At 59.7% G+C, this 22558-nt stretch overlaps 2 protein-coding genes across 3 annotated transcripts; one reads left to right on the forward strand and one right to left on the reverse strand.

Moving 5' to 3' along the window:
• Positions 1-219: 219 nt before the first annotated feature.
• TSC22D4 (TSC22 domain family member 4) lies at positions 220-10747 on the reverse strand. The gene is made up of 5 exons (XM_047837900.1): positions 10250-10747; positions 8776-9812; positions 6496-6662; positions 1296-1344; positions 220-901 (listed from the first exon to the last, which is right to left on the reverse strand). Exons 2-5 carry the CDS (start codon positions 9538-9540, stop codon positions 692-694), a joined length of 1191 nt encoding a protein of 396 aa, XP_047693856.1. The 5' UTR covers positions 9541-9812; positions 10250-10747; the 3' UTR covers positions 220-691.
• Positions 10748-13789: 3042 nt separating this feature from the next.
• NYAP1 (neuronal tyrosine phosphorylated phosphoinositide-3-kinase adaptor 1) lies at positions 13790-21870 on the forward strand. 2 transcript variants are annotated; one of them, XM_047837431.1, is made up of 7 exons: positions 13790-13906; positions 15217-15368; positions 16931-17286; positions 17767-19284; positions 20195-20413; positions 20626-20735; positions 21312-21870. In XM_047837431.1, the coding sequence occupies exons 2-7, from the start codon at positions 15301-15303 to the stop codon at positions 21567-21569; spliced, it is 2529 nt and encodes an 842-aa protein (XP_047693387.1). In that variant the 5' UTR covers positions 13790-13906; positions 15217-15300; the 3' UTR covers positions 21570-21870. The 2 variants fall into 2 exon arrangements, with proteins under 2 accessions (XP_047693387.1, XP_047693388.1); XM_047837432.1 differs by having other exon boundaries at positions 20198-20413.
• The last annotated feature ends 688 nt before the right edge of the window (positions 21871-22558 follow it).

The raw sequence follows: 22558 nt of genomic DNA on the forward strand, positions 1-22558 counted from the left end.
CTGCCTGCCCCTTCCCAGGACCCAGGCCACTGGCTTCCCCACCCTCCCCTCACCCCCTTCCACAACTCTTTTTCTGACCACTCTGTCTGAGCCACATTCAAACCTTCCCAGTCTGCACAAGATCTCTAAGGGAGCCCACAGCCTCAGTCTTTCCCCCACGAGTGGAAATGCCACTGCAGGCCCCATCTGGACACAAGCAACGAGATGCCAACCTCCAGATTCAAGTTTCTTCGGATTTTTTTTAATTATAATTATTATTTTAATAACAACCTGAATCCCAGAACTCGCAGACTGTCCATATTCCCTCCCCTGGGCAGAGGAGAGGGGGTACTTTGAGGGAATGAGGTGGGGATGGGGTGTCTGCCAGGGAGACTCCAACGCCCCCAGCCATCTACTGCCAGGGGTCCCAGAACACTGACACCTCGGGAGGGAGGAGGGCTCCATCTAACACCCCATCCTGAAGCCCTCCCTCCTCCTTCAAGGCCTGGAGATGCCGCAGCTCAGTCCCTGGGCACTAGGGGGAGATTGAGGAAGAGTTGTGGGGGGCGGGGACAGGCCAATTCTGAGCCTTCAACTCCCATCCCCAGGGATCAGGAGGCATTAAAGCTGCATAGGAAGAGGGGGCAGGCAGCTGGCACAAGGCCTGGCAGCTGTGGGAGCCCCCAAAGGCACATTGTGAGGGAAGGGAGGCTCAGACGGAGGGCCCATTGGGCGCAGGGGGCCCAAGCCGCGGGACCCCCGAGGAAGGCAGCTGGGCCAGCTGCTCAGGGCTGGCCAGGGCACGCAGCAGTCCATTCTCCTGCTCCAGCGCGGCATTCCGCTCGGCCAGGTCTCGGATCTGCTCCTTCAGCACCTCCACCTCCTCCCGGACCGCAAACATGAGGTGGGACTTCACCAAGTCCTGGGGGCCCGGGACAGGCAAAGGGTCAGGGGTCCCAGGCCACCCCAACTGCCCAGTGCCTCCAGGGTCTGGGTGTGAGAGATGCCCCTGCTCCCAAATGATGAAGGACCACAGGAGAAGCAGCAAAGCAGGGAAGCGGTGGGGAAGGCGGGGGGCACGGAGTGGGAAGAGGGGACAGAGACAAAGTTAGGGCTTAAAGACAGAGATGGGGGCTGGGTCAGAGACCAAGGGAAATCAGGAGTTCAGGTGGAGACAGGAGGGGGTGAAGAACCCTAGGGAACCCAGCTGGGAGTCAGATGAGGAGCTGGGAGTTAGTATTCCCTAATGAGGACAGCAGAGGAGGGGCAGCAGGACATGAGCTGGGACCACCTGGGACCAAGATGGCTTCTCTTACCATGGCTTGTTCGATCTTGTTGTCAATGCCAACCAGGCTTCCGGAGCCGCTGGGGAGACACAGGGAGATGAGAGGTGAGGGGGAAGAGCAGGTGCCAAACCAGGTGTCTGGACACCGCAGCCAGCTGCCCTCCGGGTCCTTCTCAGAGCAGGCTCTGGCCTCCTCCACAAGCCCCATTCACTGCAGCCTCCCACCCACACCCCTGTCTGTACCTGTGACAGTAGAGAATCAGGGAGAGGAGGGTTTTGTCCATCCCCCGGCGGGGTGAGGGCCGCTGTCCAGGCCCCCCCAGGCCCCGGTGAGGTGGGGGTGCAGATGCCCCTCGGATGGGGGATGCTCCCCGAGGAGAGCAAGGAGAGGAGACACAGCCCCTTTTCCGGGGAGGCCCTGGAGCCATCCCCACCACTCGGGTCTCATACGATGACACCAGGGACTTGACAGAGATGCCTGGCTGGGCCATTCCCAAGGGAAAGGGCTTTAGGCAACCCCCAGAAGGAGAGGGCTGTATCAGATGGACTGCCTGGGGGGCTCAGAGCCCCCCGGGGCAGAGCGGGGTCTGGCTGGTGCCAGGCAGGCGGAAAGGAGACAGTGCCTAGGGGGTGCTGGTCTGAAAGATATACACCGCCCCCCAGGGCAAAGCCTGGCTGCTATTGGCTCCTCAGGGACACGGGGACCCCCTCCCACCAACCTCCATGGTGGGCGGGAATTCCCAGACATGGTCAGTGCCAATGTCCCCTTCTCACCCTGGCACCAATCCCAGAGCAGAGGGAAGGGGGCAGGCTGAGGGAAGTCAGCTGGTGGGCTGGGTCGGGGGAGGGACTCTGGGGCCTGAGGCTTGGGTCAGAGAGGGGTGTGTAGGGTGAGGGACAGCCTGGCCTAGGGAGACGTCCCCACTTCTCCACCCATCCCATCCCCTCTGAACTAACACTGGTCTCCCTCAAGCCCTCAGCTCCACTCTGCTGGGATGGGGGTGGGTGGTGTGGTGTTTCGGATTAACTTGTCATCTTTCTTGGACTTGTAAGCACCCCCTGCCCCAGACACAAAGCCCACATCATGGGTGACCCTGGGGCCTGGCCAGAAGGTCTCTGAGGGAGAAGAATGGAAAGGTTACCAAAGCAATGAAAACAGAGCCCTGATAAACAAGCACAGCCTATGGATCTGGAACCGGGGTCTCGGGTCTGCAGTCTTGGAGGGAACAAAGACTTGAGGGGAGGTGGGAAAGTGAGGCTGGAGATGGGACATGGAGAATTGGAGCAAGGGTTTTGAAGGCCCTTGGGAGCCAATGATAGGGGACAGCAGGCCTGGCTGCAGTTTGTTAAGCGGCCACCAGAGGTCGACTCAGGCCTGGCCAAACGGTTCCAGGGCCGGCCTCAGGATCCCTCAAGCAAGTCTTGCCCCTCTGAGGCCAAGGGAGGCCAAGAGTCTGCACAAGCCTTTCGGCCTCACCCTATCCCCCAAGTCTCCCTCTTGTCACCACTTGGGTCTCAGCCCCCTGCTTCATGCCCTAGCTCATGACCCGCACCTGACCAACCTCTCCCTCAGCCACCTCAGCCCTGGGGCCACCTCTACACCCAGGCCCGCCCCCCCTTGTGCTGCAGGATCACCCATGATCCTGTCCTCCAGCCCTCAGCCTTGCCCCCCTCAGAGTGGGTGATCTCAACATGCAGCATCCTGCACTCCTGTGCTCCGGTTGCAAGCCCTTTCTCCTGATGGTCGGTTCCAACTCGCTTCCCTGTGGGGGGAATTAGCACTCAATTCAAGGTGACCCTTGGATGAGGCCCTGCAGCCAGGAAGGGAGCACAAGGGAGCTGGGAATTTTCCATTTCCTGTCCAAGCTCTGGGTGCAGAAGGCGCTGACAGGTGGAGTAACCAAGGGGGTGACAGGGCCTGAGAGAGCAGGACAGGGTGGGATGGGCAAAGGACACCAGGGACTCCTGGGGTTGGGGGGACAGGACAAGTTTAAGAGTGGAGGGTGAGCCAGCCAGCTGGAGAGCCATGGCAATTTTCAAGCTATTTCAATCTGAGACACCTGGGTGGAGCCTGGGCCACCACAGGTCACCGCCCCCTGCCCCCCTCCCCAGTACACACAAGACACACAGAGACCAAAGAGGGGAAGATTCACAGGAATAGGAACACTGGCCTTGCTTGGCGGACACTCAGGTAAAGATGCCAAGTAAGTTGTTTGTTCTTGCCAGAAATAAAGGAATAATACAACAATAAACATTTGTTGGCTGATAGATGACTATCTCCTGTTTGTCTAGTGCCGGAGAATTTTTGACAGCACTTTCCACTGTCACATTCTAACGTTAATACTTCAAGGGACCAGGACTCTGGCCGGCAACCCAAACGCTCCCCTTGAGAGCGCCCAGAGCAAGCAAGCTGCAGGCACTGTGCCGGAATCCCTGGGCAGGGCCAGGACCAGGAAGCTTGAAGTTAGCTGGGTGGGATCAGCCCCCACCACAAACCCAAAAGGCGACTGTGTGAATTAGAACAAAATGCCCCCCTTTTCAAGACACTTAGTGCCATCTTTCAGAAAACTCATATGACTTCCAAGTTTTGACGACAGTGATTTTAAATGTGAGTGGCGCCCCCTGGGGTTGTGCATGCATGGTATGCACAACTGGGGACTCTGGCTCTGTGGGACCCTTGGGTCTTGGGGCAAGGACAGCCCTAGAGGCTGGTCTTCCTTTTTGAAGGTCAAATGAAACATCCTCAAAATAAGGGCCAGATGAAGAAGTGGGACACCTGGAAGAGGTGGAAAGGTTCTGATTCGGGGGACAAGGGCCAGCTCTACTCCCTAGCTATGTTCGGAGGAGCCCGCAGGGGATGGGCCTGAGGCCAACAAAGTGGCATCCGGCTGCCCTCTCTATACTCCCTCCCGGATCTGTGGTGCCTTTGGGGTGGGGCCAGGCCAGGGGGGGGGGGGGGGGCAGGGGGGTTGGCTCCTTGCCCAGCTTGGGAGAGCTGTCCCTGCCTCTGTCCTGGAGAGAAAGGGCATCCTAGAGAGGGCTGCCTCCTCCTCTTCTCTTGGGACATAGGCATCCCAGTAGGAGAGTGGAGAATGTGGCTTTGGGGTCAGACCCAGGCTCCAAATGCAGTCCTGTCACTTACTAGCTCAGTGACCTTGAGCAGGTTTCTAAAACCTTTCTTCTCTGAGTCTCAGTTTCTTCATCTGGAAAGTGGGGATCATGGGGTTGTTTTAGTGAGGTGAGAGGTAGCACCTGACCCAACGGAGGCACTAGATAAATAAATGTACTTTTTCTTTCCCAAGTCCCTGGGATTCATTCCCTATAATGCCTGGAATCCCCATGCTGGCCATCTACCCACACATTCCCTCATCCACCCAACTATTTATCCATCTATCCACTTATTCAAGTACCTTCCAACTGCCAGGCCCTGTTGTGGACACGATGGTTCTTGCCACCCAGCAGTACACGAGCAGTCTGAATTCACCAGGCACCCTCTGTTCTCCCATCCCCAGATTCTGAGATTGGCAGGCATCCCCCATTCCCCATCTGAGATCCAGGCACTCAACTCCCCAGCCCACTTTCTCTTTGAAAGGGAGGTTCCATGCCACTCAGACCCTGTTCTCCTGCCAGCTCTGGGCACACCAGAGAGGTGAGGTGGGGGCCACATGGCTCATCCCAGGGGACCAAGGGGAATGGCCCAACCCAATCCTACTGGCCCAGCAGGGTGGGGCAAGAGAGGGGCTGGGCTGGGCCAGAGCCCCAGAGGCTTGGAGTGGAGCAGGATAAAGTGAAGCCTGGGTGCCTGACCGGTCAGACTGGGGTGTGGGGAGGGAGTGGGACAGAGGGAGGGAGGGAGGGGACAAGCCAAAAGAATAGAGCTGAGGAGGCTCCTGGAGGCAGAGCCCTCTAAGAAGGAGAAGTAGGAGGTTGGCTCTGAAATCAACATGGGTGGGGAGGGACAGGGAGCCCTCATGCCAGGGAACCTCCCAGTGGGAGGGAATAAGGGTGGGAAGCTCTGAGAATAGCAGCCATGGGGGCAGGTGACTCCCCGGCCCTGGCCAACCTCACACCTCACCTCACACATTCCTGAGAGCGGGGGAGCCCAGAAGCAGCAATGCCCTGCCCCACTGTGTCCCTCACTCTGGAGGAGCCACCACCAGGCCCCTCGCCCTCCATCCCACTGGCTCCTGGCCACCCCTTCTCTTTCCTCTCTGCCTCCCGCCTCTCCCCAAGGCCACAAGCCCTTTTCTTTGGTGAGACTTAGTCCCTGATTCGGGGTGGGGTGGCGCCATGAAAGACACAAGCAGGCAGGAGAGACTCCCTTCTAGAATAGGTCTCCCCATCACCCATAAAACTCAAGGCTAAGCCCCACCTCTTATTTCCTTCCAAACAGGAAGTCCCTCCCCCCAGAGCCTCAAACAGGAAGTCCCACTCCTCCCTCCAAAATAAAAGTGGTGACTCCCCAGCCTTTCTATCAGTCCCCAGCCAGAAGGGAGCTGCGTGCCTATCTGACTCGCAATTTCGTTCCTCCCTTTTCAGCTTGCTGACATTCCTATGTTGAAACCTGGCCCTCGAAACAGGAAGTTCTGCCCACCGTGCCGCCAAACTGAATGCACATTCTCCCCTGAAGGGCAAACTCCTGCAGATCCTGCTCTCCTGTGCCTCCCCTGTGCCCCACAGCCATCCTCTCCAGGCTCTGGCTTCGTGGCTGCAGGGAGGACTCAGCCCTCCTGGTGTTCTGAGCGCAGAGAGCAGAACCTCAGGGACGTGCTTTCTTGGCACTAGAAGTCCTAGGATCCTAAAGTAGTGTACACAGTGTCTAAGGATGTTACCTCCAAAGGCTGGCGTTCCATTCTCCTCAGTAGGGAGAAGGAGGTGGGAACCCGGAGGAGACCCACTCCCTATTTGCCTCTCCAGCGCACTTGCCAGTAAATTCTTAGGGTTGGCCAAATGATCGCTAAATCTGCAAGAGCTCTGGAATTTGACAACAATGACTCCCTTCAAACTCTAAAAAAAAGTCTATGATTTGACAATCCTAAGCCAGGGAGTCCCACCCAGCTCTCTCCACAGAGAGGGAGTGGGTCCCAAATCAACTTTGCCCAGTGGTTGTGCCCAGGCCAGGTTTCACTGTTGAAGAGGTCCTCTCCAAGTTCAACTTGGGGGAAGGACACCTACCAGGCAGTTTCATGCAGTTGGCCCAGGTGCTGGGTGGAGATCCAGAGCCCACCTACCTATCATCATCGCTGTCCAGGTGGCCACTGATGGCCAGCATGGAGCGGGCCAGGCTGAGGCTCTGGGCTGCTGCTGCTCCAAAGGGGTCTGGAGACTTGTGAACCAGACTGGCATCGGGGAACAAGTAAAGGGCTGGGGAGCCGGGGCGAGAGTCGAGTGGGGGCACCTGGAGGCAGAGAGGTAGGAATCATCACATCAAGCGCAAGAAAAGAACCGGCCACCTTACAGCTTGCCTAGTAGTCTTCCTCATCTCTCCCCACATACACCCGTTCTCTTCCGAGGACCCAGGAGTCCTGACCCAAAGCCCTTCTCTCGCGCCCAGGTCTGGTGGAGGCATTAGGCAGGTATCAGAGGCAAGGGAAACCGTGTGCATCCCTAAGACTGAGTGTGAGCAGCTTCCAAAAAGTGGCTCACGGGGTACTAGGGTACTAGAGAGGGGGTCTGGCAGGCACTCCAGTACCCTTCCACGAGCTGAACCAGGACCCCCCAATCAGAGGCTAGTCAGAGAGTGTCTGGGCCTTCTGTCATCTGACTTACTAAAGCAACTCAAATGTCACTTCCTCAGAGAGGCAGTTCCCCATCACTGGACTAGTGAATTCCACTGAACTGTTCTATGTGTGTTTTTTTGTTTGTTTTTTTATAGCACCTAATAGTATCTGAAATTAAAGTATTTTTGCCTCCCTGTTACTAAAAGGTAAGCTCTAGAGGGCAGAGCTTATAGTTTGTTCAATAACTATTTGTAGAATGAATGAATCCTCAGAAACTGGTCCTCCCTCCCCGCCTCCCCCCCCCCCCCCCTCATCTTTTCTAGTCTCTACTCTCAAACTTCTCAGATTCAGGTGAGGTTCTGCTCCTGCACTGGGCCCTGGGGGTGGGGGGGCGGTTAGGTTGCGGAGATGGGGGGGGAGGTGGAGCCTGGGCATGGACCCACACAGCCCAACAGGCGCTGGGGGTGGCTGCAAAAGGGCGGGGGCCACAGGAACAAGACGCCTCTGTGAGGCCCCAGGAGGCCCCTGCTTCTCGGAAAAGCCAAGAACAGAGAGTCCAGAGTGGTTAGAAGGACACAGCAGAGGAAGGGGGCCCAGGTGGTATCCCCCTGCCCTCCTCCCAGCCTCTCTCCTGAGAGAGGGGAGCCAGACTTCGGGGCACGTGCACACAGGATGTGGGTTGAGGAGAGGGGTCTGGGGGCACTAAGGACAGATGGGCAGGGTCTGCAGGTCCAAGGGAAGCTTGGCCAGGGCTTAATGACAGAGGGACTGGGGCAAAGGGGACTTGCTTTGTAACGGCATGGGGACAGGGACCAGTAAAGGAAACAGCATCTTCTCCCCTGGAGTAAGAACTGACTCAAGAAAAGTAGGGGGCGCAGCATGAGAGATGTGAGCTTGAGGCCAGGAGGGGGTGGGGGAGCCGGTCCTGACCGGTCCTGACAGGGCCCAGACATCCAGTCCCAGGTTATTTTTATACTGTGGTTTGTGCCCAAGGCCAGGAAGGGGGAAAAGTTCTCATTCTCACACTCCCTGCCTTTTCTTCTGCAGTCCAAGGTGTTATTTTCTCCTTCAGGACAGACACATCCATCCCCCACACCCCTGGCTGCCCACCCCCACCCCAGGGACCCAAGCATCCTGCCCCCCAGCCCAGACTTGTTCCTCTTTTGGAGACAGGAAGCAGAAAGAGCAAAGGATTTAACTCTCTCTGGGCTGCTTCCTGCTTTTCTCCCATTCCCCAGTGGCCACCCCCAGTTATCAGTCGTGGAGAGGCCTAGATGCAGGGTCCCGAGACACACAAGTCAGCCAGGGAGACAGTGGGACGACCACTTTCTACCCCTCCCTGCCAACCTCGGCAGCTCCCAGAGGCCCAAGCACCCAGCCCCACCTAGGACCTCCACCCTCAATGCCTGAAGCCAGAAGGGGTGAAACCAAGACAGAAGGTAAGGGCCAAAGTGAGGAGGCCACATCTCTGTGATGGAGAGACAGGACTGGGCTATTAGGAAACGGAGACCTGGGCCAAAGGTAACAAATTAAAGGCTAAAGAGAAAGAAAGAAGGTGCAGAATGTAGGGGAAGAAGGAGCCTGAGAAAGAAAAGAAAGGCTGTGTGGGGAGAAGGATGGGCTTCCCAGGGAAAGGGCAGGAAGAGAAAAGAGAGGCTACCTGATGGGACAGACAGGTGGGGAGAGGGTGGCATGGAGGTGGAGGCAGGAAGGCCCAGGCTGGGGACCCAGGCTGAGATGGGCAAGCACCGCCCCTCAGGTGTCTCCCCCACCCCAGAACCCAGCTCTTACCTGCCCCATCTCCTCTGGAGCGACCAACTCCATCCTCAGCCGCAGGGCTCCATCCTTTGACCGGGACAGGGGAGGGGTCCCTGTTGCTGCTGAGCCCCCAGCCTCCGCTTCCACCCTCAGGGATGGCAGGGGCGTGGCAGCCCGGGATGGGCCCGCGCTATCCCCAGTCCGGGGCTCTGGGGGGCGCTGCTGGGGTGGGGAGGCTGACAGTGGGGGTGTCTCCACCTTGGCCTTGCCAGGCATTGCCAGCTGGCCCAGCCCCCCGGTTAAGGAGCGGGCCTGAGGTCCAGGGGAGGTGGGGGGCGGACGGAGCCAGGAGGTGGGGCCCTGAGACAGGCCTGGCTGTGGAGTTGGGGCACCCAGGCCCAAGCTGGCCAGCTCCAACCTGGAATCCAGAGATCTGCCCCCAGTGCCTCCTGAGGCCCCTCGAATTCCCTCCAGGAGCCGGCCAAAGCCTGGGGGCTCCAGGTCTCTCTCGTAAACATCCACACACGTCCAACGGCCTCGGCGGTAAGGCTCTCCCAGGCCGTGGGGCAGCTTTACCACCCGGAAACGGGAGGCAGGGGCCCCAGGCGGTGGGGAGCCATTCCGGGGGGTGCTCTTGCCCCCCTGCTCGGGGTTGGGCTCCCCATTAGGCAGGCGGGGTGGGGGCCCAGTGGGGGTGGGCAAGGCAGGGGGCTCAGAACCCCCTGGGCTCCCTGGGCCCTCATAGTCCGTGGTGACGCTGGTGATTTGGAAACTACTCTTCTTCTTGCCCCCACTCATGGTCCCTGGGGCTAGGACTCAGCCAAGGTGGGCGGGGGTGCAGCTGGGGCTCCTCGAAGGGGCTCAGGCACCCCTGGAACAGGGGGGCCACATGGCGGGGGCATCAGGGCCCCTGGGGACATCTGGGTCCGACATGGCCGGAGGGCCCTGCAGGAACTGGGGGTGCTGGGTTGGTGAAGGGAGCACAGGGCAGGGGAGGCGGCAGGAGGTGGGGGCAGGGGCAGGTTTTTCCTGCCGCTGGCGCTGCCCAACTCCAGAGCTGAGTTTGCAAACTGGAAAAAGAGAGAGAGAGAGAGAGAGAGAGAGAGAGAGAGAGAGAGAGACTGTGAGAAAGCAGTGGGCAGGCCACCTCTGGGGCTTCCTCTCTGGGGAGCAGAATGGGGGAGGAAGGGGAAACCGCCAGAGACCCAGAGACAAAGAGACAGAGACGAAAGAGACCAGGAGATCCCAGCCGTCCCACAGAGTAGGAAGAGGCAGCCCAGACCCAAAGTTGGGCATTTCTTCCCTGGGATTCAAACTCGCAAGACCCAGTTACCCGAGGGCGGGGGGCTCCAGGGCCTTGGTTGAGCAGGGGTGAAGCAGTTTTTCAGCCTGGCCCCGCCGCTGAGAGGCCTCTGCCCGGTGTCCGGGCCCCCGCACCCCAGCTCCCCCATCCCTGGGGCAGGCCCTGCCCCGCTGCCCCAGCGCCCCGCCCAGCCCAGAGCCATACCTCTCGGCCTCGGCCACCGAGCTGGGCCGGGGGTCCCGGCCGCCTAAGATGTCGGGTTGTCCTTCCCCTGGGGCCTCTTGGCCCCAGCAGCGCGGGGGGCGCAGGCGGGAATCAGAGGCTGTCCAGTTCTCTTCGGGGACCGCACTTTGCCCCACAAGGCATCTCAGTAAAAAGTTTGCTCTCCGGAAAAGAAGGATCCCCCGCCTCCTTGGTGGAACCCAGGCGCGGCCTCTGAAGCCCCAAGGGTCTCCAGACCGGTGCGGGAAGAGGCGGCTCTGCCCCCCCCCCCCCGCCCCCCGCCCCCGATCCTCCAGGTGGAGCCGCCTGGGTGGTTGGGGCGAGTGGGTCTCCCAAAACTCCTCCGCGTGGCACGGCTGGGTCTCTCTTCGCTTCTCGGCTCCTCTCGGTTCTGTCTCTCTGCCTTTCTCTTTCTGGGCTGTTGACAACCCCCACACCAGGAAGTCCTGCCTCCTCGGGCCTGCTGACTGCTCCTCTCCTCCTCCTCCTCCTCCTCCTCCTCCTTCCCCTCTTCCTCCCCTTCCTCCGCCCTCACTGCCTCCTGGGGCTCCTGGCCAGCTGGCCCGGGGCCAGGCCTGCCAGCACCGCTGCTGGTGGAGTTGCTGCTGCTGCTGCGGCGGCGGCGGCTGCTGCTCCCGGGGCCCCCAGAACCGGCTTAACCCCACACCTGCTGGGCCGTAGCCCAGCGCTTCCTCGGAGGGAGGGGCTGCGGAGGGCGGAGAGAAAGGGGAGGAGCTTGCGGGTAGGCCAGGGATTCCCTTACTTGTAGGCACTTGCTGCCATTGGCCTACCGATCCACAGAAGAGTGGGAAGGAATTTACCCGGGACTCTACTGGGTGCCACCCCATGAGCACCCAGTCAGTGTTTGGGTGCTGCTGCAGCTGTTAATGTATCTTTACTGGTTTCTACAGTAACGGTATGAGGAAGGTCCCGTTACCCTTCTCTGTCCTTATTTTTAAAAGTGGATTATTATGACAATCTGCAAACATGCCCCCAAGTAGAGAGAATGTGATAAAGTCCCAGGTACCCATCATGCAATTTCCACAATGATCAACTCACAACCAACCTTGGTTCATCTATACTCCCAATATCTTTTGTTGCATTGTGCTGGAGTATTTGAACCAAACCCCAGGCACCGTAGTATTCCTCTTTTTGGATGTGGATATTGAGACCCTGGAGGTTCAGAAGGCTGTCGGTGGTGCAGCTGGGACATCCTGCACACTCAGGTGTGCCCTTGTCTGGCCCTCCCGTGGAGAAACAAAGATGTGCTCAGAAAGGTGCCCACTTGGACTTGCACTTTCTCTCCAACCCTGGTCGCATATACATGTGTGCGTATGCACACACAGCCACCCACACAGATGCACCTGAAGACAAACCCAGGGGGCCTAAAGCACCCCACCTCTCCCATCCCCTCCCTCCTTCACCATGGAGAATCCTCACACAGGCTTGAAGGGTTTACTGAGTGCTAGGTGTGAAAAAATAAGCCCCTAACCGCCATTTTCTCTTTTTTGGCACCCTCAATCAACCATCTGAGCAAAAGCAGTGTCTAAAGGCCACAACTGCCTTCACTCTTGGGCTCATTAGGAAATGGATTCTGATTCATTTTGGTCAAATAGAACTATTCTTGAGCACATTAAAAATTCCTCATATTGGTCGGCTTTACATAGTTATCTCATGGATTTTCAAAACATGAGGCTAAGCTGCAGGGTTTAGCTCCAGTGTTTCTGCCGAGGTAACTGGGGCTCCTAGGCATTCGGTTATCTGCCCTAGGCCTCGGAGCTAGTATTTGATGGCATGGAGACCAGGACTGGCTGACACATCCCCTTCTTCTTCAGCTTTAGCTCATGGAAATTTTTAACCACTCTTCAGGGTTAGGGGAAAAAAATAATGCCTCCTGCCTCCACGTTTATATATTTATTCTGTATTTCTTTATTAAAATGCATCTGCACTCTGCCTCTATCCCTCCATGGTAACAATAGCTACCACAGCCAGGTCCCAGGTTCTCCCAAGTCCTGAGGTCCAGGAAGCAGCTGCCCACACAAACCCCCCACTCCTCAACTCTCTCCCCTTTGGCAATATTCAGAACACCGCCCTGCTGCTCCGCCCCCAGATCCTCCTTCCTTCAGCGCTGACTCGCTACAAACTATTCGGAAATTTATCTTTGGACGCTCCCCGTCCTACCAACTCAGACACTCAGCCTCAACTTGGACTCCTCCGCGTCTACAGGCCCTGGGACATTGCTGGTCCCGGCGCCAAGTGTTTATTGCATGAATACATAAAAATTCATTCACACTAAGGTGTAAATGTGAAAGGGCTGTTATGTATTTTAATGGGTTACCTTTGGGGGGGGGTCAATAATACCCCCTTAATGTATTTTACGACTTACAAATCTCCTTGTATTAATTCTTTTGCTGCCCCAACAACTTTATGGAGGTAAATATGAGATGAGGCATCTTTCAGAGAGGTTGTGTGATTTGCCCAAAGCCACACAGCACATCTGCAAAGATCTGCCATATAAGGTAACGTGCACAGGTTCCGGAAATTAGGGGTGGATATCTTTCGGGGGTCCCTTTTTCAGCCACTTAGGGATAGAACCCAGGTCTTCTTGCAGCTAATGTGTGGCAAAGGGATTTCCGAGGGAGGATTCCTCCGAGCTGAAGGGAAATATGATGGGGGACTGAGGAAGTGGGCGCGAGCTCGCGACCCTGAACGGCCGCCTCGTCCGCACCCGGACCGTTGCTACGGTGGTCCCAGTCAAAGGTCGACCCCTGGGGCACCCAGGACCTGGCGGGCGCCGCTGCCGAGTCAAAAGTTACTGGGGAAGGACGATTTGGGCTCCGGGGGCGGACTGGAGTAAGCCTTTGAGCTCAGGCGGTGAAACGAGGTCCGGGCGCCCGGGAGTCTTCAGGGATAGGCGAGTCAGCTCCGGTGCCCTCCCCGCACCTGGGGGGGGCGGCAGGAAGATGGGGTGCAGCCAAGGGAGCTCGCCCCCTGCTGGGCAGAGACTCGGAGGGTCGGGCTCGCTACTCTCCGAGCCCCTCGGCCTGGAAAGCGGCACCCCCTGCCGGCCTCGTCACCCCACTGCACTCAGGGCCCCGCAGCCGCAGCCTCGCCCCGGCCCCACGCGGGGTGCGCACCCGGGAAGCGCCGAGCGCGCACGGGGTACGCGCGGGGGTGCAGGACCCGGGCTGCCACCGGGGGGCGCCGCTACGCGCTGCGCCCCACTTTGCTCCGCCGGGGCTTTTGGACACCGAACCAAACACCGCCCAGCCGTGCAGGGGCAGAGGGGCGACGAAGAGCGGACGCCTCAAAGCGGGGGCGGGCCGGCGCCAGGTCCCCCGCGCCCCGTGCCCTTTCTCCGAGTCCCCCCCCCCCCGCAGGCTCCGCGGGCTCGGCGTCCCCCGTGCCTCCCACCCCAGCCTGGCGGCGCAGCGCGGCGCGGCCGCTCCCACTCCGTCCTTGGAGGGTGTGGAAGGGTGGGTTTGGGGCCGGGGGCGGGTCTGGGGGCGGACCCGGAGGCGGGGCTGTCTCTGCGGCAGGGCCCAGCTCGGCTCCCCCCGGTCTCTCTCTGTCTCTCCTCCTCCCTCCTCCTGCTCCGGGCGGAGCCCGGCATGGGGGGGCCGGCGCCCGGCAGGCCAGGTACGGTGATGTGGAAATTGGGGAGCCTTGGTGCGGGGAGGTTTGATGGGGGGACAGGGAGTAGTGAGGATTGGCGGGGCGAGAGACGGAGAAACCCAGGGTAGCAGGACAAGGGGAAGGGGAGGGGTGCCCGGGAACCTGGGGCCCTTGGATGGAGAGGGGAATGAAGCCGCCAGGTTTGGAACAAACAGGGAAGGGAGAGGACGGCAGTGAGGAGGGGCGCCTAGGAGGAGAGGTGAGGCCGACGGTGAAAAGAAGAGTGTGTTTGGGGGGAGGGAAACCAAAGCAGGTATGGAGGCCGCAGCTCAGAAGGTAGCTGTGGGGCCAGACTAGAGACCCCGCGGGTGGGATTGAGGGCAGGGACTGGAAGAGGGAAGCCGGAGCCTCCCAGATCCTGGAGGAGGAAGAAGGTGATTTGGGCCATCATGGAGACAGGTGGAGACGGTCACCGAGGGGCCAGGGTTGCAGGAATAGGGGTGGACCGAGGCCCGGGCCCAGGAAGAGGACCGGAAGGGGGACCTGCCCGCAGGGAATGGAAATAGATGTTTGGGTAGTATTGTAGATACCCAACTTGGAGTGCCCCCACCCCTTCCCCAGCATCCCCACCCTGCCCTCATGACACCCCCTGCCTCGGGGCCCAAGACGGGGTGGGGATTCAGACTGTCCCCCCTTCCCGTGTGGGGTGCGATGTACGCAAATAGGCCCCAGTATAACTCCTTGTCTGTAGGTATGTCCAGTTCTGTGTAGCCGATCTGTGTGTGTCTGGAGGTCTCTGTGTGCTGTGGGTGTGTCGGGGGTGTTTATGTCTGTATGTGTCTGCCTGATGCTAGGTTGTGTTTACCCATGCCGATCTATGTGTCTGGTCCTCTGTTTGTAGATATGGGTTCTGTGGCCTGGTGGTTGGTGTGTCTGAATGTGTGTTTGTGTGGCTGTGGGGTTGCTGTGCATTTGTGGGGCCTGTCTGTGTGGTAGATCAGGATGTATTTACAGGATGGGAATCTGTGTCGAGCTGATCTCTCCAGAATGTGTGTTTGTGGCTCTGGACATCTTTGTCAGGGTGTGTGACTCTGTGTACACATGTCCTCCTATGTCTGTCTGTCTACGGGTCCTAGAGGCAGTGTTGGGTTTTCTGTGCTTCCATCTGTTTTCCACTCTCTGAGGACCCAAGTCACATCTCCGCTTCTCTCTCTCCCTCTCCCTCTCCCTCTCCCTCTCTCTCTCTCTCTCTCTCTCTCTCTCTCTCTCTCTCATTCATTCCTGGCCCCCACCCACCCCACATCTTCCTTTTTTTCCTTCTCATCTCCACCAAGTGGATCCGGGACCCAGGGAGGGCCGCCCCCCGGGCCTGGTGGCGCTGAGCAGGGCCCCCCAGCCCCCACCTCCTGCCCCACGACATGAACCTCCTCTACCGAAAAACCAAGCTGGAGTGGAGGCAGCACAAGGAGGAGGAGGCCAAGAGGAGGTAAGGCTACGGTCCCAGATTGCCCTCTGGGCTGTCCCACACCTCTGCTTCCCCGGTGGCTGGACCACATCCCTCTGCCCTTCCTGGCTCCAACAGCCTCGTCATGAGTCTGATCTTAGAGTCTATGCTCAGTACAGAATTGCTGGCATTGCATACACCCTGTCCCCACCCTGCTCCTGGCTTCTGGCTCCAGCCCTCATCCTGGCCTCATGGGGGGCTTCTGGCTCAGGAGCACCCTGTTGGCTCTTCCCCACCCCTGGAGGCCCGAGTCACCCCTTCCTGACTCACCTCTGGCCTGTAGTTTCCTTTCTGTCAATGTGGGGCTGGCTCCAGGCGCCCCTGTCACCTGACCTTGGTAGGGGCAGACCCTGCTACCCTCATGGTCCAGGGACTGAGTCATTTGAGGGGCACCAGAGAAGATCCATTTGCCCCCCTCCCAGTCTCCTCTGCTGGGGGAGATGAGGGGGCCAAGCGACAGGGTTTTGTGTGTGTGTGTGTGTGTGTGTGTGTGTGTGTGTGTGTGTGTGTGTGGTGGGAGACGTGAAGGCTGGGTCCTGCAGAAGAGCCAGGGCTGGGGACCTCTCCCTGCTTGCCCTCTCTCCTTGCCCTCCCAGGGACCTGGATCCTGGCCTCTCCGCTCTCGCTCCCCTCTCTCTTCATTCCCATTGACTGCACAGCCTCTTGGAGCCTGAGTCAGAGCCACCTCCCTGCTCCCTTCTCCCTCCTTGAAACTGTGGAGTTTAATTCTTTTTGTTAATTAGATTAATCAGAGCTATGACTACAGTGATCTCTCCCTAATGAAGGGTTAGTAGACAGGGCCTTAATGAGAGCCCACCCCACAGTGGCTCTCCCCTTTTCCCTGCCAGCCGCCCCTCCCTTCACTCACACAGAAGCTCAGGGACACTGAAAGGGAATGGGGGTGAGTCTGGGAGGTTGACAGAAAGGACAGCACCGAGGGAGAGGAAGAGAGAGGGGAAGGGAGGAAAAGGATCAGCAGGAGGAGGCCGATGCGGCTGTACGGCCCTCATCTGGGAATGGAGGCGCGGTGTGGTGTGGGAGCACAGGCCGTGGTAGCCGGACGTGACGGGAGGCCAGAGACCAGGTGTGGGCCAGCGTGAGCCTGGGAGGAGCAGGGCCGTGATGGCAGGTGTATGTGCCAGACAGGGCTGTGCTGCCTGCGTGTGCATCTCTCTACCTGTGCATGAAGCCGTCCACACGAGTGCCGTGTGCCAGATATGCCCAGGCTGGGATCACACAGCTCCAGCGATACTCCTCTGCACACATACTCATCCCTTCTCTCATCCCTGCTCGCCTCTCCTCCCCAATCTCCTTGTCTTTTTTAAAGCCTAGGGATTCTGCCTGACGTTTCTAGTTTAGTGCCCTGGACCTTCGGGCAGCCTCCCATCCCCACCCCAGGCCCCTTCCTCCTCTTCCTTCTCCTCGAGGCTCCTCCTCCTCCTCCTCCTCCTTGGAGGCCACAGGGTTGCACACCCCTCTTTAGGGTAGAGGAGGGGGAGGCCCAGGCCTGAGGCCCAACCTTTGTTCCATCTTTCTCTCTCCAGCTCCAGTAAGGAGGTGGCCCCTGCAGGCTCCGCAGGGCCCGGGGCCGGCCCAGGGCCTGGGGTCCGCGTGCGGGACATCGCCTCGCTGCGCCGCTCCCTCAGGATGGGCTTCATGACAATGCCAGCCTCCCAGGAGCACACCCCCCACCCCTGCCGCAGCGCCATGGCCCCACGCTCACTCTCTTGCCATTCAGTGGGCAGCATGGACAGTGTTGGGGCTGGGCCTGGGGGGGGGGGTGGGGGTCTCACAGAGGACAGCAGTGCCCGAAGACCCCCTGCCAAGCCCCGGAGACATCCTAGCACCAAGCTCAGCATGGCAGGGTCGGGGGCAGACATGCCCCCAGGCAAGAAAGCAGGTGAGATACCCCCAACCCTTCCAGGGAGCTGGGGGAGCTGGGAGAGCTGGGAGGATCCATTCCAGGCCAAGAGAGGCCTACAGGGGAGGGTCCATTCAGGGAAGAACCAAGGAAATGGAAGGTTCCATTCTCAGAGGGAGTGGGGGGAGGGTTGTTTCTTTTTGGAAGGGCCTGAGATGAACCATTCAAGGGTAGGGGAAGCTCCCTGAAAAGCCCATTCCTGGGGAGGGGGTGGCCTGGAAGGGACACGTGAAGGTGGAACAGAATTTAGGGTGGGAGCTGCAGATTCCAGGGAGTTCATTGGAAGGATGATAGAGCTGGCTGGTAGCAAAGGAACCTATGTGCTTTAAGTTGAGGAACGTGGGGGAAATAAAGAGGCAGATATGTCCTTGCAGATGGGGTAAGAGATGAGAGGGGGTCTGCCCATCTCCTTCCCCCACTAAGAGCCCAGTTTATTTTTCTCTTTCCCATTCTGCCCAGGCTCACAGAAGCCAACCCCAGAGGGCCGAGAGTCCAGCCGGAAGGTTCCTCCGCAGAAGCCCAGGCGAAGCCCCAACACTCAGCTCTCTGTCTCCTTTGATGAGTCCTGCCCCCCAGCTCCCTCTCCTCGAGGGGGGAATCTGCCCCTTCAGCGCCTCAGTAGGGGGTCCTGCGTAGCTGGGGACCCTGAGGTGGGTGCCCAGGAAGAGGAGCCCGTGTACATTGAGATGGTGGGGGATGTCTTCAGGGGAGGAGGGCGAAGTGGAGGGGGCCTGACTGGGCCCCCTCTTGGGGGCAGAGGCCCGACCCCTCCAGCTGGTGCCGACTCGGACTCGGAGGAGAGCGAGGCTATATATGAGGAGATGAAGTACCCACTGCCCGAGGAGGCAGGGGAAGGCCGGGCCAATGGGGCCCCTCCATTGACCGCAACCTCCTCGCCACACCAGCCTCAGGCCCTGCAGCCCCACACCCACCGCCGGCCAGCTTCAGCCCTCCCAAGCCGGAGGGATGGGACACCTACCAAGACCACTCCTTGTGAAATCCCCCCACCCTTCCCCAACCTCCTCCAACACCGTCCTCCGCTCCTGGCCTTCCCCCAAGCCAAGCCTGCTTCCCGAACCCCTGGCGATGGGGTCTCAAGGCTACCGGTCCTCTGCCACTCGAAGGAGCCAGCGGGCTCCACCCCAGCTCCCCAAGTGCCTGCCCGGGAGCGGGAGACGCCTCCCCCGCCGCCTCCGCCTCCTGCTGCCAACCTGCTGCTGCTGGGACCCTCAGGCCGGGCCCGGAGCCACTCAACACCGTTGCCACCCCAGGGCTCTGGCCAGCCCCGGGGGGAGCGGGAGCTCCCCAACTCCCACAGCATGATCTGCCCCAAGGCGGCAGGGGCGCCGGCAGCCCCTCCTGCCCCAGCCGCCTTGCTCCCTGGCCCCCCCAAGGACAAGGCTGTGTCTTACACCATGGTGTACTCGGCGGTCAAGGTGACCACGCACTCCGTCCTGCCAGCTGGTCCGCCCCTGGGTGCTGGGGAGCCAAAGACGGAGAAGGAGATCTCAGTCCTCCATGGGATGCTGTGCACCAGCTCGAGGCCCCCAGTGCCTGGGAAGTCCAGCCCCCACAGCGGGGCCATGGGCGCAGCAGCTGGGGTCCTCCACCATCGTGGCTGCCTGGCCTCCCCGCACAGCCTTCCGGACCCAACCGCAGGCCCCCTGACTCCCCTCTGGACCTACCCAGCTGCAGCAGCTGGGCTCAAGAGACCCCCTGCCTATGAGAGCCTCAAGGCTGGGGGGGTGCTGAATAAGGGCTGTGGAATGGGGGCCCCATCCCCCATGGTCAAGATCCAGCTTCAGGAGCAAGGGACCGATGGGGGTGCCTTTGCCAGCATCTCCTGCGCCCATGTCATCGCCAGTGCAGGGACACCAGAGGAGGAAGAAGAGGAGATGGGCGCCACGACATTTGGGGCAGGCTGGGCTCTACAGAGGAAGGTCCTGTATGGAGGGAGGAAGGCAAAAGAGCTGGACAGTGAGTGAGGGGTAGGAATTTGGGGGTGGGGGACTGGGGATGCCCGTGATGATTTCAGGGAAGTGTTGGAAGGGTTATTTGGAAGCCACAACCCATTGTCCTGAAGTGGGAAGTTTTCAAGGAGACCAGAGAATAAGGGCATGCAAGAGACTGAGGGGAGGGGGTCCCCACATGTTCACTGGAGGGGCAAGGAAGATCTGCAATGGGAAGGGGCTGGAATCTGGCCCCAAGAGTAGCCTCCTGCCCGGTCCTGCTCTACTCCCTGCCCTTCCCTTTGCTAGGCTGCAGGGGTGTGTGTTTGTGAGTGTGCGCACACGAAGGGCTAAACACAGCTGCCTCCCAGCTGTTGCCATGGCAACCCATCCAGACAGGAGGGAGAGGAGAGGGAGGCCCCTACCGTTGCCTGGCAACGCAATGCTCTGCCAGGCCTCCTCTTGGAGCTGAGCTTAGTTCACTTGCAGCCCTTCCCCCCAACAACCTCCCCCTTCCCACTTCCTGGCTCAGGATTTGGGATCTCCCCCTCCTGGGGAAGACCAGGGCTCCTGTCTCTGTTTCAGATGGTGGTCATTCTGGCCCTATCAGGCCAGGAGGGGCTCTGGGGCTAAAGCTGGGCCAGGGGAGTCCCCTTTGACCACAGAAAAGGGTTTGACAAGAGCAAATATCTGATTCTCAGCCCAGGGATGGTACCAGTGGATGGAAAGGAAAGTGGCAGTAATGGGGTCCTGTGTGTGTGTGTGTGTGTGTGTGTGTGTGTGTGTGTTTGGGCAGTGTGAGGCAGGGTCCCTGCCTTCCCAGCTGTGACTTCTAAAGGGGCAGTTACTTCTGGTCCCTGCATGCCATGGTGTGTGTTGCTGGGGGGACAGCAAGACCCTTCTCATGTGTAGGCACTGAGCTCCCCTTGTCATCCCAGCAGAGATCGAGGATGGTGCCCGGGCCTGGAACGGCAGTGCCGAGGGTCCAGGCAAGGTGGAGCGTGAGGACAGGGGCCCTATGGCATCAGGGATCCCGGTGAGGAGTCAGGGGGCAGAGGGCCTGCTGGCCAGGATCCACCACGGAGGGGACCGAGGAGGGAGCCGCACAGCGCTGCCCATACCCTGCCAGACGTTTCCTGCCTGCCACCGCAATGGAGGTGACACCCTTCCCACACCCGGACACAGATGGGGCTGGATGGGGGAAATCTCTCTGGGTCCATGTCCCAGGCCCTCCATTTTACCACCACATGTCAATTCCCTTTCCTCCTCTGCTGAGTCCTGGGCAGCCTGGAAGGGGCTGCCCTCTGGGAACTTTGGGAAGGGAACCTGGAGGCCCCGACCCCTCCTCACTTCTCATTTTCCACCTCAGACTTCACGGGAGGCTACCGCCTGGGGCGCTCCGCCTCCACCTCTGGAGTCCGGCAGGCCGCGCTCCACACACCCCGGCCCTGCAGCCAGCCTAGGGATGCCCCAAGCCAGGTGAGGAGGAGGAGGACGGAGTTGGGTTTTCTTTTATTTGTGAAGGAGCAGGTAGAGAAGAAAGCCTGGGTATGGAAAGAGAAGTAGGAGGTCAGCCTGGGGCTGGCACAGTCTAATAGGGGTTCAGAGGAGAGTTGGGGCAGGGGGGGAGGCAGTGATCCTGGGAAGAGCCTGTATTAATCAGATGGACAGCCAGGCAGGGCCACTGGCCTGCTGTGTGCCTCTGTGCATTTAGGAAAAGGTGTCTCTTTGGGGTGGGGTGGGGCGGGACCAACTCAAAAAATGCATTCTGCAGTTTGTTAAAGGTGCCCATTCCTCAGGGTGAGACAGGCCCAGCCTGGCCGGTACCCTGTGAGGCCAAGGGTGCAAGGGCTGGGTTCCTGTCACCCACTCCCCACCCCCAGCTAGAGGGGAGAGGACAGAGGCCTTGGGGGGCATGACATGAACTTGTTTCTGGGGAAAGGCATCGGTCTTTGCAGTGGGGGACAGGACCTGGTCACTCCGAGGTCCTTGACCCCCCCCCTCTTATTCCTTTCTCCCCTCGCCGCGGGCCGGCGGCGGGAGGAAGGGGCACAGACCCACCCCGCGCTGCCGCTGCCGCTGCCCCTACCGCCTCAGCCTGCCCGTGAGCGCGATGGCAAGCTGCTGGAGGTGATAGAGCGCAAGCGCTGCGTGTGCAAGGAGATCAAGGCCCGCCACCGCCCCGACCGAGGCCTCTGCAAGCAGGAGAGCATGCCCATCCTCCCCAGCTGGCGGCGGGGGCCCGAGCCCCGCAAGTCCGGCACCCCACCCTGCCGCCGGCAGCACACGGTCCTCTGGGACACTGCCATCTGAGGAGGCCGGGAGGCCGGGGCACCGGACTGGGGAGCGGGGCGGGGGTGCCAGAGACTTGCCTTGAAAGAGGGACACTTGAAGGACCAGGTGAGAGAAAGCCAGGGAGAACCCCTGCCTTCCACCCTAACCCCCGGAGACGGGGAGTGCGCCAGGCCCACCGGGCTTGGGGCGCCAGCCGCGCCCCCTGAGATTTGGGGGAGGAGGGTTTGTTTGAGGTTGGAAGTGAGGGCCTCCGCTGCTCTCCCAGCTGGGCGAGGCAGACTCCTCCTCCTGAGAGGGCAAAGGCCAAGCCAGAAGTCAGCGTGGGGGAGGAGGGAAGGGAAGGGAGGAAGGAGGGCGGGTCAAGTGAAGGACGGGGCTAGAGTGTGAGGTAGAGGGGCTCTTTTATAAGAGCCGGGAGTGGGGAGGGGGTATTTATTTCATTATTTATTTTAGTTGGGAGGGCAATTCTGGGCCCTTCTGACCTACTCCTGGGCAGGGAGCAGACAATGGTGGGCAATTAAAGGGAACCAAGTTGGCGCTCTCCCCAATGCCTGAAGGCCCCACCATCAGCGCCCACCCCCAAGCTGGGGATCAGTCTGGAGTGGGGAGCCCAGTGAGAGAAGGGAGGGAGGGGCTCCGGTGAGCTGAGGGCCGCAGACTCATTACAGTACTTACCAATGGCCAGAATTTGGTAGTGAGTGTGGCCTGCTGTGAAACAGGCATCTTATTTAGCTCTGGGGTGAGGGTCTAGCACCAGGGATGGGCGGGATGATGGGGAAGGAGGGACATTTTAGCGGGTGGGGGGTGGGTAGGGTATTTATTTAAATTTTAAAAAATCAGAAGAGATGTCAGGAACTTTTTTTTAATTCCTTTCTTTTCAGAATAATATATTAAAAGACTAACGATCCTAGAACTGGCTTCTTCTATTTCAGTGTGCTCCGCTTTTCTTAACACCTGTTTCTTTTCCCTCTTGCCCCATGGTTGGTGGGAGTTGGAGGTGGTGCAGG

Source organism: Prionailurus viverrinus, chromosome E3, assembly GCF_022837055.1.
Source record: "Prionailurus viverrinus isolate Anna chromosome E3, UM_Priviv_1.0, whole genome shotgun sequence".
Lineage (NCBI taxonomy): Eukaryota > Metazoa > Chordata > Mammalia > Carnivora > Felidae > Prionailurus > Prionailurus viverrinus.

Excerpts from the sequence above, each read along its gene's own strand:
- NYAP1 (XM_047837431.1), top strand. The coding sequence starts at position 15,301 with ATGAACCTCCTCTACCGAAAAACCAAGCTGGAGTGGAGGCAGCACAAG. Across the intron at positions 17,287-17,766 it reads GCCCCCAGGCAAGAAAGCAG|GCTCACAGAAGCCAACCCCA; the intron begins GTGAGATACCCC and ends CATTCTGCCCAG. Across the intron at positions 20,736-21,311 it reads CTAGGGATGCCCCAAGCCAG|ACCCACCCCGCGCTGCCGCT; the intron begins GTGAGGAGGAGG and ends GAAGGGGCACAG.
- TSC22D4 (XM_047837900.1), bottom strand. The coding sequence starts at position 9,540 with ATGAGTGGGGGCAAGAAGAAGAGTAGTTTCCAAATCACCAGCGTCACC. Across the intron at positions 1,345-6,495 it reads CTGGACAGCGATGATGATAG|CGGCTCCGGAAGCCTGGTTG; the intron begins GTAGGTGGGCTC and ends GTGTCTCCCCAG. Across the intron at positions 902-1,295 it reads ACAAGATCGAACAAGCCATG|GACTTGGTGAAGTCCCACCT; the intron begins GTAAGAGAAGCC and ends CCGGGCCCCCAG.